Below are 18,169 nucleotides of genomic sequence, written 5' to 3' on the forward strand. Positions count from 1 at the left end.
AAAAGTTTATATTTAACATTAAATTGTGCGAATACTGTAAGTACTGTGACATCAGACGATATATTCCCAAGATAGCGGGAATATTTGGAGCAAGTTGAAATTTGAACGATGTAAATTGAAAGTATTATCTGGGAGTTACATCAAAAAAAGTGTGGAGAATAAAAAGCCGAATAACGTGGGAATGCTTTTACCATTCACACAATTAGAAATATGTTTAGCAGGATTAGTATTAAATTATATGGAGCACAAAAAGCACCTTAAGTGGGAAACAAGTTAATAACAAATATTACAATGACAGAAATCAGACTTAAAAGTAAAAATGTGCGACAGTCCAACTGGACACTCCGTACATATATTGAGAGTGATTATTACTAATTTATGCAATCAGCATAAACTTGTCCACACTGTCTTGCTTGGCTAAAGAATGAAAATTTAAGGCGGTCATCGAGTGATTTTCCATTTGGAAAGTGGGCTCCCGCTACTGGTACATGAAAGAATCACTACCCAAATACAGTTCAGTGGTATTTAACTTGTAGATTCAATACATTTGAAGTGTCCTAAAAAAATTAATAAATAAAATCTCTCTCCTCCAGCAATGTACTACGACTAGTGAGGGAACAAAACAGCCGTTAAAAGACGGCGTTGGAACGTGTCGCCATGGATCTTGGAGGTGTCATCCTGTTTGAACTCCTTCCAGACATCGAGCGTTCACTCGCCCACGGGAGATGGAAAGGAATGAGGAGGAGGCTCAGTAACAGACAACAAGAACAGCATTAATCCCACAAATCCAACAGTTTGCACAGAAAAGTGATGTGCGGACATCCCACGTGCATTAGTCGCGACGCTCTCAATTCAACACACCATCAATCATGTTTGTTTGTATTTATTTTTTATCATTGCTAGTTTGCCTTTAGTGTTTTGTAAGGAAACATTACGATAGCTGCACCCCACAATCAGCGAATGAAGTCCAACACTTATCAGAAGCAATGTAAACAACTGATGCCTCTTCAGGAAGGGCAGCACATCCACCAGATGGCACTGTTTGGTTTGCAAGCTTCAACACGGAGCAGTAATTACAAAACGCGTGTCCAGCTGTTCAAAATAGTAGCAGTATGTCAGTCACAAGCAAGCACAGAATGCTTACAGTATCCATTTCCTGTGAATTGGGAACACTGCACATTCTATCCCAGAGCTAAACATGAAGAAATATGTATCAAGCGTATTATTCTTTTTTTTCCTCACCAGTTTGTATTGGCTGAATGTATCTCATTAAGAAATTCCCACTAGAGTTGTGTTTATAAATTGCCTCCGTTCATCCTTGGTGATGGATGTGCGCTTGCCCTCACTGACTCCAAAAAAGCGGTCATCACAATCTCTTTTGCCACTGTTTCCACACACACACGGAAGCTTTTTTTTTTTTTTTTTTAAAAACACTGACCTTACACCCTAAGCGGGTGGGCTCATACGGTTTGGCAAAGTTCATGTTTGAAAAAGTCACTGAGAGGTTGCTAATGAAGGGAAACCGATACAAAGCAAGGACAATCTTTCAATCATTCCAAAAATAATAATAATAAAAAAAGAACAGTAAGCAGAATTAAATCGTTTCCATTCTATTTGATCCTTTTTTTTTTAAACAGTACACTGACCCAATGACATTTTTTCTCCCAAAAGTACAAAAATGCATGCAAAACTATGTGAAAACGCTGACTGAAAGTGTAAATTAAACATGCATGCTATAGGGTATAGCAGTTTATGTGACATGCCTCATCACCAATGCAAATAAAACTAGTCATGGCGTCTGTATTTAAAATGGAATTACAAAGTCAAATAAAACCTTAAAAATGAAATAATATTGTGTTTAAAATACACAAAAACAAAAGCACCACTTTTTTTTTCAGATTCCAAAATGTTGAATTTCTACAAAGATTCAACGAGACTGTAAACGAGGCGCAGCAGTGTTTGGCAACTTGATTTTGACAAAAACGTTACGCTCCGATGGAAGATTTCTTTACCATTCCCTTTAAAACTAAGATGGAATGTCACCGCTGGAGCCGAAATGACACCACAAATGTGCATAATCCATCTTCATTATTTAAAAGAATCATATTCCTGAAAAAGGGACTGAAATAAATACAACTATACATTTAAAAAAATGAAATGTGTTTATCCCTTTTTGGTGATTTTTTTTTTTTTGGTATACATTTTGAATGGCCGAAGGGTGGTTTGCGGAAGGTTCTAGCTCCCAATCAGAGGAGTCGTCTCTGAGCTGCTGGAGTCCAGCCTGTCTGCAGCTTTGCCGTAGCTGATGAACTGCACGGAGATCTGAAGTGCAACGTTAAAGATGAAAGCACAAGACAACAAGGATATTTTCATAAAATGTGGCAAAAAACAGATTTTTTTTTTTTTCCCATCCCCATCAGTAGAACTTGCTCTCCTTATTATCTGGTTGTAAAGGCAATAATGGCCACAGGGGGTTGCTGTCGCATTCTAAGGCATATTTGCAATTGTGAAAATATGCAATAGTCACAAGACGGCCCCCTGAAATGTGGCAAGTACACGCTAAAGCCACTGCAAGCATGGCGGCGAAAGGATACAAAGAGGTCCAAGACGAGCGTTCCGAGGCTTCCGATGAGCCAGGGCAGGTGATGGATGACGTAGCTGTTTTCTCCTTGACCCTGGTCAGGGTTCTTCAGCAGGACGCTCAGGCCGTACGTCGTGTTTCCAAGGATTACCAGAGCAAACAAGAAGAAAGACACCCCCTCCGTTGACTTCCTCTTGAACTGTGGGGAGAAGTCAGAGTTGAACGTATTCTATCACTCCCTTCATAGATGACGAATAATTAGTTTTGTTCCGATACCGTTTTTTGGCTACCGATACCGATACCATACCGATACTTAAGGTTTTTTTTCCCTCAACATCAAAAAGTTGTCCTTCCATTGGTTCAGAGCATTCAAGGGCCAATAGTATATCTTAGATCGGCATGCAGTGAACATGTCGTATATCATTAATGTTGTGCATGAGCAAGACAAGATGCTGCATCCAAAATCCTATATTAGCGTTGGAATTAATGGTATCGGCATGTTACTTGTGAGTAGTCACCGATACTGATACCACTGTTTTTATGCAGTATCGGCACCTCTGCCGATACCAGTATCGGTATCGGAACAACACTACTAATAATGAGAACGTCTTGTACGGACACGCAAGCACATGGACATGCACACTCGCACATTCAAGAGACCGCAATGGAAATAATTGTGTTTTTATGGCAACACTTATGTCTTGCCATAAAAATTTAATGATAATACCCAATTACATATATAATCTACGTGGTCCCACTAGTCCAGGGGTGTCCAAACTTTTTCATTTGAGGCTCACATACAGAAAATGAGAGGGACGCAAGGGCCACATAATGTTATGAAGAGAAATTGTATTTAATCCTAAAAATTGTACAAATAATTTATTTGTGCTTTTGCATATTTATAAAAATGCTACAGTATATAAACCAATTTATTTGTAATATGGCAATAGGTTTATTATAGTTTTGGAATTTTTCATTTTAGTTTTCTTTTTTTTTTTAGTTTTGTTGTTTTAAATTTAGTTAGTTATAATTAGTTTTCATGGTAGTTCTGTTCGGTTTTTTATTAGTTTTAGTTTAGTTAGTTTCAGTATTAGTTTTTTTTTTTTTAGTTTTTTTTTTTTTTTATGTGTATTACTTGTGCGCAATATTTAAAAAACACCATGGGCGCAACGTCATTATTCCAGTTTATGTTTATAAAAAAAAAGTACCAAAAATCACATTTAAAATCATCCCCAAAGGCTCATGCCTTCATTTATATTACCAAAAACTAAAACGAAGGACACGTTTGCTATAATTATAGTTAGTTTTTTTTTTAGTTAGTTTTGTAAACATAAAATGTAGTTTCAGTTAGTTTTCTTTTTTAAAAAAGCATCTTCATTTTTATTTTATTTCGTTAATGAAATTGTAGTTTTGAATTTTTGTTTTTTCGTTAGTTTTAGTTCATTAAAATAAACTTTAATAGCACCTGTGATTTCGACACCCTCCCTTCTTACATTGACCATCTCCAAACATTTTTGTTTTATTTTATTTGAACTGAGTCAAATGCCATTTTTAGTCGCGGGCCACTAAAAAATGGACGGCGGGCCTCAAATGGCCCCCGGGCTGTAGTTTGGACACCCCTGCACTAGTCTATACACAACCTTCTGATGAATATTGTGTTTGTGGAATAGGGGTTAAGCAGCAAAACCAACCCGTTTTATCCATCTCAGGCGGCGGCCATTTTAATAAATAACTTTGCCACTTGCTGTCAGCTGAAAATGACGTCACAGTCCCAAAGAGCAGGTAGCGACCAATCACGGCTCAGCTTACAAATGTCACATGACCAAACCCAGAAAAGAGGTGAGCCGTGATTGGTCGTTACCTGAGCAACTGTGATGTCATTTTCAGTCGACGGCAAGTGGCAAAATGGCCGCCCCCCTCAGATGGGTAAAAACAGGTGGATTTTGTTAACTGTTATTCCACAAAGGCACGTGTTGTGTTTAGACTAGTTGGGGCGCATAAAATATATCGTAAAGAAAATGTCTAATACTGCACTAAACTCCTTTTAGCCAAATTAAAGCCTCAGGGTTCAAAGAGCCATCTTATATGACATCATATTACACGTGACCTTAATTCAGCAAGCAAAGGTCAGCATTACTCCTGTCCATGTTTTTCTTTTCTTTTTGTGACAAGCAGTCTGAATATTAAGAGAAAAAGAACGTGAATATAAGAATATACACGACGCTATATAGGATATTTAAGCAACATTACAGGCTAGTTCGCTACTCGCTGGAGAACATGGGAGAATATTTTTGCATCATACAAAACCAAACCAAAGTTTATAATGACAAATCTGCAAAACAACAAATGTTTTTAGTACGTTATGTAAATATGTCCATAGAGAGCCCATGTCATACTCACATTAGTGTATAGCTGAGGAAGTCTGGAACACAGGTAGAGCACTGACGATACCGAGCCAATGGCGAATCCGATGATCTCTTTGGGGGTAAAAGACTGAATCCATAAAAACGAGAGAAGAGCAAGAACAAGATTTAAATAAATAGTGATCAATTGGCCTCACTGAGTGATTGACCTGATCAGCATTTTTTTTTTTGTTCCGGATCTAGATTCAACTTAGTCCCCCGTTTAGCTGTTTTGATCTTATATAAGCACAACTAAAGAATTACAGAATGTATTATTTAGTGCCATCTAGTGGTGAACTATTAGAATATGCACAATTTTGAATCACATGCACTACCACTGGTCACTACCAATTATTTGGTGTGAGAAAAAGTGAGTGAGCAGCGAGAACTATGATTATATATTTTTAAAATGTACATTGATGTGATAGATCATATTTTGTGCATATTATTGAAATCAATTGTGTTTTTAAATATGTGACCGGCTCTGGCAAAAGGGTCCTCATGTGACCCCAAAAAAAAAATCCAAATTGAGATATTAATATATTCAAATTCTACACCTAATTCCCTTTAAAATAATATATAATACATTAATGTAGCTCAAAAATTGACAAAGTTACAGCAATTTTAATGTTGGAAGGTTGAAATCCCTAGTTTTGAGAAAAAGGGCTTTAAAGTTTTCAAATGTCCATAGCAACCAGTACCTGAGGAAAAAGATATGAACCTGAAATTTTCCGGAACTGTTAAAAAAATATCAGTAATATGCCATAATATCAGTAAAATATCAAACGAAGTGGTATCAAACATCCCTATTTTTATTTGTATTTTTTTAGACTTAGATTTGCACACAACAAAATGCATTCAGATAGTTTAACCGATAACTTTTTAAAAACTTGTGTTGATAATAGTCGAAATTATTTAAAAAAAATATTAATAAATCATCTATAATAATCTCAGACAAGGTTGACTGACAGCAAATTTCATTTGGACTTGATAGAATTTGACCCAGAAGGGATTTCTTTCAAAAGTTCTTCCTGTAATGAGCTGATGAAAACAAGACAGACGCCTGCCATTTTTTTTTTTTTTTTTAAAGATTCTTTATGAAACACAAAAAATTTGCATCATGAGATGATTTTTGAAAAAAAAAAAAAAAAAAAAGACAGGCAATTATTTTAAGAGGGCGACAATGTCAAATACAAAGGTGAATTTCTCATTGTTAAAAAAAAAAAAAAAAAAAAAAAAAAGTCTCAACTGCATCTATCTAGTGGTCCAAATGACCAAGCGTCATACTGACCGCGGCAAGATCTGTACTTGAGAGCAGCGTACGCCCCGTGTATGGCGAAGGCATCGCTTCCTGTTGGGTGGTGAGCCGCCCTGGAAGGTTGGCGAAGCTTGTGGTGAAGCCCAGCACGCATGCCACACCCACCACGTGCAAAATCCTCCTGTCTGGTCAAGAGCAAAAACAGCTGAGTCAGGCAACAGACATTTCAGCACATTCTTGCAGAAGGACAAAAAAATAAAAATAAAAAATGCGCTTCGAGGCGAAACGGACTGCGATAAAAGGGAAGAAGGTGACGGCAACATGACAGGACATCATCTTCCTGAGTGTGGAAGGGCAGCAAAGACGACTCGGCAGAAATAAGTTCCTTAAAAATATCTTCATCGTAACTGATGACTCGCCGTTTTGTAAATTGCTCATGGTTGTAGCATGATTATCCTCTCTGATGAAAAGATTGACGCAGTTGTGGCATTTCCAGACAGCAAACTATTTGGATACAAGAAATTCAAAATTTCCTTCCTTAATAGTCCCCCTTCAAAATGGTCTTTATTATCTTACTCAGCATATTTTTTTTCTGCTCTGCTCTGGCTTTTTAAAAGTCATTACAGTGTTTATCTTAAAACGTAGTTTTCACCAAAGTGCATAAATGCCTTAATCTTACAGCTGCACAATCAGTGGCGTTCCTAAGCAACTTGGCACCCTAGGCAGGATTTCTGGTAGTGCCCAAAGGAGGGGGTCTTATTAGACATAAACACGACCCTGCACAACTTCTTAGACCAACCACAAAATAATTTATCATAAACTCACACAGGGCACACGGTTTCTTCACGTCTCTGGAATTTTAAAACCACAGTTACAGTTCAAAATTAATAATGTAATTGTACTACAATAAATCACTGTATGGGATAATGAGAGCCTAGCAAAGAACGAACTTAATTATTTACATCAACCATTCAGAGTATTATCTCAGTATCATGAATCGGGACTTGCAGAAGTTAGGTTTACATTTCACAAGAATTTTTTTTTTTTTTTTTTTTTTTCTGGTGTGCTTTGCTTTCCTTTCATTGTTGATGGTTCCGATAACTGGTTGTGATGATGCACAACAATATAAAATCTATATCCACATTAATTTCTTACTGATGAAATGTGCATTTAGAGCATCTCCCACACTTATTTTATACTTATTGGTACAATCATACGTTTAGGGTTGTACGATATGTTGTTTTATTTATTTATACTTATTCTATTTACTTATTCACGTCCCTACATCTTGTTATATATATATATATATATATATATATATATATATATATATATATACATATTATATCTATATATATATTGCTTTTATACTTACCTACATATATTTAATAGAATTAATTTTATTTTCTTTCAGCTGTCTCTACTGCAAGACTGATTTCTATTCCATGCACAGCACTTTGTATGCAGCAATGGATGTTTTAAAGTGTTTTATAAATAAGGTTGAGTTGAGATATGTCGATAATATAGAGAAACGACATATGGGTGCAGTGAAAAACTAAGCAAAATATCAATCCAAAAGGATGTGTAAAGTGCTGTTTTTTCATTAGAACTTAGTGACAGTCATCAACATTAACAAACTTGGCAATAAAAACAGAGAATTCAACTTACATTGTACTGCAACTGTGCTTTAGTGATAAATAATTTTATGCTCCAAAGTTTTTGTGTATGTGTGACTGCGTGGGTCTGTTAACCGCATACTGTGTATTGCTACAATTCGTCAGTGCTGTGTGGCTTGACTAATTAAAACAAAAGTTTGCCATTCACTTGTAAACGTTTAATGGACCAGTGGAAGCAGGATTCCCAGCAAAGTCAATTGTGTCATCCTGGATCGAGGTTTGGCATTTGGTGGTCATTGTGTCAGCGCCGGCCGGCGAAAGCGCACTACTATCTAACCCGGAAGTAAATTCGGCTAATGCACGTCTCAAGAGCGTGCGTCTCCCCCCACCTCACCCTCCCAATCCGGATTGTCATTGGCTAGCCGTAGTTGTCAATCAAAGCTACATCTGAAAGGAGGTATGTGGTTGGCTGGCTATGCTTCACTTGAAACAGAAGGCGCAAGTTTACGTGACTGACAAAGGATTTAAAAAAAAAAAAAAAAAAAAAAAAAAAAAAAAAAAAAAAAAAAAAATAAAAAAAAAAAAACTTCTCCTCTCCCTGTCGCCCCTTTTGCTCATGAGCGCCCCTAGCATTTGCCTAATCCGCCTAATGGCAGGAGCGCCACTGTGCACAATAAATGCAAAAAAAATGTTTGAACATTAATAAAGTGCTGTGAACAGTTTCCGAGTGACTCTTTTCTCCCACCCGCTTTTCATTAATTCTTCTGATTAGATTTTGTGATTTTTCATCACTGTGTTGTCTTCGTTTTAGTCATTGACAAAATTGTCCATTTTAGTTATCGTCACCATCTCAATAAATGGATTCTATTTTAGTTTTCATTTCATTTTTGTCTGAAAAATTTTTTTGTCACAAAAATATGACGAAAATTTGTTGTCGACGAAATTATCATTGATTTAAAGACAAAGTTAAGACGAAAGTAATTAGCAACATGTAACTCAAGTTTCTATTAACATGATTTCTCATATTTGCCGCATGAAAAATAATTGAAAACAGGATACTCACTTTCAGCCATTCTGTTCTTCGTCTTGTAGTATAAATACATGGCCAACATCAACAAGTCTGCCAAAACATAATAAACTGCAGTGTACGTCTAAAGGAAAAAACACACAGTTAATAAAAAATAAAAAAAATAAAAAAATCAGACCTGTTATAGTGAGAGCAAGATTCTATAATCATGCAGCAGTTAGCCAATGAGCTATAGTTCAGCTAAATTGTTTCATCCAGTCCACCAAGTCCTGTAATAGCTCCAAAAAACAATTGACTGAAATATATTTACTCATTTCTTTTTCATATCTCCTTAGTGCATTTTCTTATTGACAATAATAATAATAAAAAATCATCTAATTTGTTTTTAATCAAATAGCTGCTTAATTTATTACACTAATTGCAAGTAAGAAAATCATGAATTAATTAGAAATTACACATTTTAAAAATGACAATATTTAACTCTCCTTAAAGAATATGTAAACATGACCTTTCCATTCTGTCTTTTTTTTTTTAATCAAATGAGGCCTTTGAACAAAAGTTTGCCCACCCCTGAAATAAACTACCAACATTGTTGATGCAAACCAATTTGAATGACGTCAACCAATTAATCATCACTGATCAAAACACAAAGTATGACAATAGGGTGATTAACAGCTCCATCAGGTCTTGAAAAATATCACAGGCTGAAACCTTGAAAGTCAAATGTACTTCAAGTCATACAATTTGGAATGAGAGTATTTTGTTTTGGGTTGGTGGGTTCTGGTTGGGACCTTGAAGTTCTGCAACTGTTTGAATGGATTAAACACATACTTGTTTTCTTTAGCTTTTTTAGGTGACACTTATTCCAAAAGAGCCACCTCAACAACAAGTGTTAAAGAGAAGAACATAAGAGCAAAATTGTTATTGTTTGCAGCTTTTTTTTTTACACTTGTGTGACATACAGATGTTTAAAAGCTACTTAAAACATCGGGTTTATAGTTAAGCTTTACTGTATTGGTGACAGTTTGACACATAAATCACTTATTTCTACTCCCATTATTTTCTATGGAACAAATAGCTTTGAAATCAGGAAAGAATGGAGGCAGTCCTGTTGGACTTCAAGAGCCACTGAAATAGGAATTTAAATGTTATTTTCACATTTTTCTATTGCGCCACACGTCATCAGAAGAAGAGATCATTTTCACCTGAAGTGGAAGCTGGTCTGCCAAAAAGGACCCCACCAGATTGCAGGTGTCACCTCCCAACCACAACAGCAGAAACCAAATGGAGAGCGCACTGTCCATATTCCCCTTTTTGCACGAGCTGTAGTACTGCCTGTGAACAATCCAAACATTCTACTGAATGCTAATTTCCCTCCACAAGGCCAAGAGTGGGCAACACTTACGGCAATGAGGACATCATGAAGCAGAGGATGGAAAGCAGGCCTAAGTAAATGCTGGCCATGTCCCTTGCATCCTGGGCACATTCTCCAAGACCTTCCCAGACCCATTTGGACCCATTGGGGCACAATGTTGTCATGTTTCCACCGGTGGCCCATCCAAAAGGCACATTTGTGAGGACTCCGTCCTTCAACATAGTCTACAGACAAAAATAGCTGTGAAAATCAATTGTAAATGATTGTCTCCAAACTGGAAAACAACGTCTAGCATGGTGTTTCCCAACCTTTATTGAGCAAAGGCACATTTTACATTTAAAAAAATCTCACGGTAAACAACCAGGCAAAAATGTCTCAATTTACTCACACATTAATTATGACTCACACATTAATTATGACAGAAGAACAAGACAGACAGTGGATATTTTGCCATGACCGGTGTCTTGACAGAACACCGGCAACTCTCCTGCTAACGCTATTTTGCCGTGAACAGCTCTGAATGGTCAATCTCTGCACCGAGGGATAATATTTGTAGGAAATAATTCTCGTGAAAATGAAATGGTAGAAAAATGTAATGAAATCTAATGTAATCAAATCATCTAAAATGACATCCTATGGACTCAAAAATCTCGACTTAATTAATTAATAAATCACGATATCCAATATTAAAAAATAAACATATAAATAAACTATTTCGAAAGGACAAGTGTTAATCGCGTGACACCACTGTTGATTAGATTAACCGAGCCCTCATCCGCGTGGAAACCGACATCAAATGATACATATTATTTTCGTTTTGTGCAGTCAGCACAAAGGTAACAAACAGGTAACAAAGAAAACAATCTTGGCCACTTAGCTTCTCATCCAGCAATAAAAAGGTGACTGAGTTTCCTTTCGGCTGTCACATTCTAACATCAATATAGAACACGTCAAGTTGAATTAAAATGAGCAAATAAAAAAAGTGTCTTGCCTGTACGGTAGCTGGATGGCGGATATAATAAACCCCAGTTCCCCACACAAGACGAACGACTCTGTTACCTTTGTCGTAAAAACAAGGAAGCAGAGGGCAAATAAACAAGCTCGCAGCGAGCTGATTGCTCGAGCGTTTTTGTCATGTGACGTGTAGTGGGCCAATAGCGAGGGCGAAAGCAAGATAGTTCGTGAAAAATGTGGGAAAACGCAATTATAGCCAATAGATACACAAAATGCTCACTTGTGGCAACGAAATAGGCATAACAACATGCAATGCAAACAAATGTAATGTGTGGCCACAATCCACAAGTAACCGTAGGTTCTTATGGGATGCGTGGGAATAACAAATCAAGTGCAACTGTGCAATTTATCTCAAAGCAGTAATGTTGGTCTCCTGCACTTCTCCATACTAAAACTAAATGAATGAAACGTAAGTTTGGCGTTAACTGAGTGTTCCTTCTAGTGCCACGTGACAACGTATTACGCTGCACGTACACGGTTATGTTAATGAAGCCTTTGTGGATGTCTGTCGTTAGGGTTAGACGGTGACATTTTGTGCAGGCTGCAGAACAAGATCGTGTTATGCTTTCCAAGTACTCAGCCTAAATGCCACTCTGCAGAGAAGTGTCATAGCTAACGCGATGGCGCATGTTGTACCAGCACACAAACATTTCACACGACCTTGTCACATATCCACAAACCTTGACAAAAATTGCATCGTACTGTGTCTTCACGTGCCGATTTGGTCGTTAGTTAACACCGTCACCAGCTTTATATTTTTAGAACGCGGTTGCGAAAGTGACAGCGGTAATAATATGCCATCATGTGCAAGAAGAATGTCTGGGGCTGATATTGATTTGTTCAAATTCAAGGTCGAGTTAACGCAGATCCGGCCTAAAGCCTAATTTATGCCTCCACGTTTGCTCTCGCATCGATGAGCGCCGTCGATCACATGATCGACGCGAGCCATGAATTTTAAGTGCTGCGTCGCTCGTGGCCGGCCGACGTGCACACGTCGCCAATCCTTGGACGCACGTCGATGGCGGGGCGTCGCTCACTTCTGATTGGTCCGTTCGATGGCGTTTTTTCTTTTTTTTCTCTCTCTCTCTCTCCCCGCCCCCCGCCCAGATAGTTTCGGTGAAGGCAACTGGCAGCGCAAATCGACTTCCTGCTCGGAGACCACGGCTGTGCATGTGGATATGTGCCTGGGACGAGAGGCGGAAAACAACAATAAAAAAAACAAAACAAAAAAAAACTGTGTTCGCTAAGCGCACGGCTGTTGTGTTTTGGCGAGTTTACGGCCGAAACCGGTGCAATACACATCGGTGTCTGCTGGAGTTTCACACCAAGTCCCGCTGTCGCTATGGCTGGGCCGCCACAGAGTGGCGATTCCTCTGCATTTTATGACGGATTCAGGAAGTTCAATTTAATTCAGAAACACGAAACAAAGCCGGGGGGAGAGTAAGTTCATCACCGTGGCAATTAATTATTGCCAATTTGCACCGGTGTCGGCCGTAAACTCGCCAAAACACAACAGCCGTGCGCTTAGCGAACACAGTTTTTCTTTTATTTATTTTTTTATTTAATTTTTTTGTTATTGTTGTTTTCCGCCTCTCGTCCCAGGCACATATCCACATGCACAGCCGTCGTCTCCGAGCAGGAAGTCGATTTGCGCCGCCAGTTGCCTTCGCGGAAACTATCTGGGCGGGGGGCGGGGAGAGAGAGAGAGAAAAAAAAGAAAAAACGCCATCGAACGGACCAATCAGAAGCGAGCGACGCCCCGCCATCGACATGCGTCCAAGGATTGGCGACGTGTGCACGTCGGCCGGCCACGAGCGACGCAGCACTTAAAATTCATGGCTCGCGTCGATCATGTGATCGACGGCGCTCATCGACGCGAGAGCAAACGTGGAGGCATAAATTAGGCTTTAAGGCATAGGCATAAAGCCCCAGCAGCTGCTTGGGGAGCCTTGGCCACTGGGGGACCTCCCACACACACATAGGCAAAAACAAAATTTCCCCGAAATGTCATCTGACTGTTGCTGACTCAGCGTCGAGCCACTGGCCGGGTCACCCGTACGCGTCAACCAGAGGGCCGCGTGCAGGTTTCACGCGAAATGTCACGTGCTTTCATTACTTCCGCATTTCAGGAACGCTTTGCACGAGCGCCTGTCATAATAAAAAATACGATACATAAAGGAGGAACAACGCCAGAGTTTGACTAGCTTCAAGCATAAAGTCTGAAATTAGTCTGCAAAGACTAAATTATTTGGATTATGGACTTCAGTTGCATTTAGCTGCTCGTGTAATTGACGTGGAACTCTTGGATCGTAAAAACTTAATGAAATGATGTCACAGACTCACTAAAGCTATGGTGGTATATTTCAACATCCTTTCAGCTATTTTCCACCGCTTATCTGGGGTTGGGTGGGAGGGGAATCAGCTTTATTAGGGAAACCCAAACTTCTCCCCCGCCACTTTGTCCTACTCAACTGGGCTAATCATCCAAAGGCCTTCCCAGGTCAGCCGGGAGACTCTGCCCAGTGTGATGGGCCTTAACCAGGGAGGCATCATATATGCCAAAGCCGCATCATCTGGTTTCTCTCGATGCAGATGTTTTTTTTGCTTCCAAAATTTCACAATTACACAGCCAACATTGCATGACAGCAACATTTAATTTTCATTCTTGCATGGATAAAAAAAATAAAAATAAAATACAACCACTGATAGCATGCCGGTTGTCTTGGCAGTAAGGAAAATTAAGACACAGCCAATAAAATTACATCAATTCTGACGTCACCTGGCCTTGCTAACATTTGCCATCATGATTAAGTTAGTTAGTGCAAGTCAAGTTCGACTCACAAAACATCTGTAGTAATCTGCACAAATTTCCATCTGATTTTTGTTGCCTCTGATCTCATTTTTAAAAATATTTTGGCACTTTATTTTGCCATCATGATTAAGTTGGTTAGTGCAAGTCAAGTTCGACTCACAAAACATCTGTAATAATCTGCACAAATTTCCATCTGATTTTTGTTGCCTGTGATCTCATTTTTAAAAATATTTTGGCACTTTATTTTGTGATAATGGTGGTATTACGATTTGGATTAAGCTGAAGGGCCAGGTACCAAATCCACTGCCCACTACTGGTCTTGGGCCTACCATGCCTCTCCACTTACTTGGTTCCATCTTTAGTTCAAGTTGAGCATGTTCTAAAAACAACTTACCTCTTCTGCACACAAAATCTGTTAGTATAAAGACAGACACACCTGGAAAACCAACACTAACAGGAATATGACTTAAGTAGACATTCACAAGCCCAATTTCAGAACATACATTTCCTTTAATATATTTCAGTTGAAGATGCACCCAATCATGAATATACTTTCATTCTGTGGGCTAGATTTTCTTATTCACACAAATTCATCAAGTTAACACTTGACAGATTCCAAGTTTAAAAAACAAACAAAAAAACTAGATACTGTATTTATTACACTTAAGTTACGGAAGGTTTGTTTTATAAAGAAATGGTCACAAGATATATACAAATGAAAATGCTTGAACTAAATTTAAAAAAAAAGAAAAAAAAAAAAAAGTCCTCTACAACCGTCGAACCAATCCAACTTGAAAATCTGAAGAGGCAAGTTGTGAAACGTTTATTAAACTGGAAACAGAACGCAGCTTTTCTTCTCACTTGATGTGTAAAACTTTGTCATCTGTTTTTAGCAGTTTACGTCGGGGTTGAATGAAGTCGTCATCAGAGTCCTCAGTTTCCTCCCCCTCTCTCTCCTTTTCCTTCTCATTTGTGTCCATGGCCTCCTCGTCAGGCGGTTTGGGGAAAATCTGACCTGGGAAGATCTCCTTTAGCTTCTCCTCAAAGTAGACACTCACCGCCTTGCCGGAGACGGCCATCTCGGATCCGTCCTGCCGGGGAAGGGGGGAGAAAGAAGAGGAGGAGATGGGGGACAGGATGGGTTGAAGAGGAGGCGACAGATTAGATGTGATTAAAAGTTGTGCTGATGGGTCAGCCCTGGCTCAACCTTGCTGTAGAGCACTGATATCTTGCCACGATATGTCACCGCATCCCAACCCACTGCGGCTCCAGGAAACATTGCCGCAATTCAGCCAGTGTTTGCATGCACTTTTGGTCACGCTCCCACTGGAGCGCCACATTTCCAGGATTACATGTGCCTGCTTTTAGCATGCTCTTGCTGAATTGATACCTGCCAGCTGACCATGTTGGATGAGAACTACTCCTGCTCCTACTCCATATATTAGTGATCATCTCCTCCTTGCACAATAAAAATATATAGAATAACGAAATAATCCACAAAGATCACAGTAGAGTCCGGGTGCCCCCTAAAGTAAAATAAAGAATAGAGGTCAGAGGTCCATATGGTTTCTTGACCGTTCAGCTTGTTTTGTACACACATTGTGCGTGGCCAGGTGAGAGAAAAAAATGCAAATGAGAGAAACAGCTAAAAATGTTTCCAGCGGATCTAGTTGTCTGTGGGATGAAAGCTGATGGTTAACAGATTATTGAGCAACCATGATTGTGTCTTTACACTGTTTTCAGACGACACTTGGTGAATTTGATTTCAGCTCTTTGTCAGCTAGCATTAGCTGATGCCTTTTCAGATGGGCATGCAGAGTGCTTGTCCTTTTGTAATATTTGAGGATAGATTTGCAAATTTTTACAAGTGCTCGTTCCACCGGTCCCATATTTAATAAGTTGGTACAGTACAAGCTCGAGGCACCGCTGCTAGTTTGCTGTGCCTACCAACCAAATGTTGATTTCAGCAAGCTATCCGTGTTCTTGCAAAAAAATGATTGCCGCTTAATTGAAGTGATAAAGTCGACAAGTGCAGGGGTGTAGATGTATGGCCCAATGCAGCAAGCAGGGATTCATTTTTACATAAAGGCTTTTATTTTGAAACTTGCTTATTGTCAAGATCTCTCGATTGATGTGGAAATTTATGTAAATTACTGTGCAAATAATTTTTAATTCACAAATTGTATAAGATACAGACATTATATAGATACACTGTGATCTGTTAATTGCACGTGTAAATGAAAATTGCTAACATTGTTGAAACTTTAAATTGCACTCACTTGGGTTCAGAAATTTCAAACTGCTCAAATGATTCAAAACAAGATTTGCAACAAGATAACCAACAGTTGTATTTTCCAAATGAGGAAAAATGTGGTTCGGCCAACTTGAGATCCAATTCGGGTATATGTGTGGCCCCTGAACTGAAATGAAGTCAGCATGTTTGAAATAAATAAAACTAAACTGAATGCCAATGGGCAAAAGTATTTCTTGAAGCGCAGCGGGAGGGGACAGTACATCTGTGCTCCATTTCAAACATCTTACCTGTGTATTAATTGCTTTCTCCTCAGCATAAACCTGGATTATTCGAGACATCTAAAAAGGGGCAATAACATTACAACACAGACAGTCAAGTAGCAGGGGGAGAAAAGTGTTCACAGCATAGGCAGATGAGGTAAAAACAGATTGGAAGTCTGTGTATGGGTGACCGTATCCCCCTATCACCCAGGGCGGAAAAGAAACATGCCCCGTCTTGTAAATGCACCAACTTTCACTGAGATGTGATTTCTTCAAAAAACAAACAACGTGCTTTTTTTTTTTTTTTTTTTTTTTTTTTTAAGTGCAGTTGTGTTTCGACAATAGGAGTACAAACTACTGCTGTATTGCTAACAAATAACGAAAATCTAGCAGATTTAATTTTGGTCAGACTTCATCTAAAAGGATAAAATCAAGAAATGTGTTCTGCTTTTTCTTTGTTTTTTTTTGTGATACCACCAATGAAAGAATGACCAATCTGATGACAAAAAAATGTAAACGAAAATAAAACTTATGGTGAGATTGGAAAGCAGTATGATACATAAATCTTTGTTGCAATATGTCCAAAGTGACATCAGGAAAGGTGACTGTGCAACTAGTTTTTATATTTTACTATTAAAACTATCAACTTATTCCTAAATTATCACAAAAAGTGCACAGCCAAGTTATCCATGTTGATTTGGCTTCGGAGCAATTTCGTTCACATCACCTATCCATAGGTGTTTAGTCATTTCACCTTGACAAACCGATTGAATGTTAAAAAAAAAAGATTAAAGAAAAAAAAACATGTTAAAAGCTTAAAAAAATGCCTGTACAGTTAATAGGGGTTTTATAATGAGACTGATTTATGAACAATCCGGTTCACAAACATATCGGGTTACACACAAAATTTTCTTACCTACCTACCTTACCCTGAAGGATCAGTTGGGGATGAGGATTTATTTATACCAGTCAGCCTTGCTAAAACTATCTCCAGGGAGCTCTTGCGTCGTGGCCAAAGGTGGATTCGGGGCAATGATTAATTGATTTTGATATTGTACATTATTTATTATAACTACCATCCCATAAAGATACATTAAATAACTGTTTTGGGGGCTGGAATAAATTAATTGTATTTTATTCATTTGAAAGGAAAACATCTTTTGTGACATTTTCAGGTTGAAAACGAGGTCACAGAACCAATTACTGGTAAGTGTGAAGCCATGGTTTGGTTTTCCTAATGTGAAAACAGTCCCAAAATGAGGACAAATCAAACGTTAACTAGCGTCCTGGAATACACTTCTGGTTTGTGTGTAATGTACCAACACCATCAACCCTCGTCTTTGGAATCCAAGTCACATGACATGCATTCTCTCCTAATGACCGTTGTCTGTGTTGTGTGGAATGGACTCTATGCACAAATAGCCGCGATGTGTTTCCGGGAAAAATCTCTGAGTGCACCGCCTTTTCCGGTAGTGGCGATCGCCATTTGTTTTCCTTCAGAGAACCTCAACCAGTTGTCAACGTTTTGGCGTATATTTTCGTCATTGTTTCTTATGAGTGTGGTTGCGTG

The 18,169-nt window shown here is 38.6% G+C and overlaps 2 protein-coding genes across 8 annotated transcripts in view; both read right to left on the bottom strand.

Annotated features, from left to right (window-relative positions):
- Positions 1–867: 867 nt before the first annotated feature.
- On the bottom strand, positions 868–12,209 carry slc66a1 (solute carrier family 66 member 1). 3 transcript variants are annotated; one of them, XM_077515091.1, is made up of 9 exons: positions 11,954–12,209; positions 11,251–11,318; positions 10,290–10,483; positions 10,090–10,219; positions 8,921–9,008; positions 6,275–6,426; positions 4,982–5,074; positions 2,595–2,780; positions 868–2,322 (listed from the first exon to the last, which is right to left on the bottom strand). In XM_077515091.1, exons 3-9 carry the CDS (start codon positions 10,478–10,480, stop codon positions 2,236–2,238), a joined length of 927 nt encoding a protein of 308 aa, XP_077371217.1. In that variant the 5' UTR covers positions 10,481–10,483; positions 11,251–11,318; positions 11,954–12,209; the 3' UTR covers positions 868–2,235. The 3 variants fall into 3 exon arrangements, with proteins under 3 accessions (XP_077371217.1, XP_077371218.1, XP_077371219.1); XM_077515092.1 differs by lacking the exon at positions 11,251–11,318; XM_077515093.1 differs by lacking the exon at positions 11,251–11,318 and having other exon boundaries at positions 10,290–10,499.
- Positions 12,210–14,575: 2,366 nt separating this feature from the next.
- Positions 14,576–18,169, bottom strand: part of trim33 (tripartite motif containing 33) — an 81,637-nt gene continuing 78,043 nt past the window's right edge. For 3 of the 5 annotated variants that reach the window (XM_077515098.1, XM_077515101.1, XM_077515102.1), the window contains 2 exons: positions 16,627–16,677; positions 14,576–15,176 (listed from right to left, as the gene is read on the bottom strand). In XM_077515098.1, coding sequence (XP_077371224.1) covers positions 14,943–15,176; positions 16,627–16,677 — 285 coding nt within the window. In that variant the 3' untranslated portion in view covers positions 14,576–14,942. The remainder of the gene's footprint in view (positions 15,177–16,626; positions 16,678–18,169) is intronic. The other 2 variants (XM_077515103.1, XM_077515100.1) reach the window with 1 other exon arrangement.

This window comes from Festucalex cinctus, chromosome 2 (assembly GCF_051991245.1).
Source record: "Festucalex cinctus isolate MCC-2025b chromosome 2, RoL_Fcin_1.0, whole genome shotgun sequence".
NCBI lineage: Eukaryota > Metazoa > Chordata > Actinopteri > Syngnathiformes > Syngnathidae > Festucalex > Festucalex cinctus.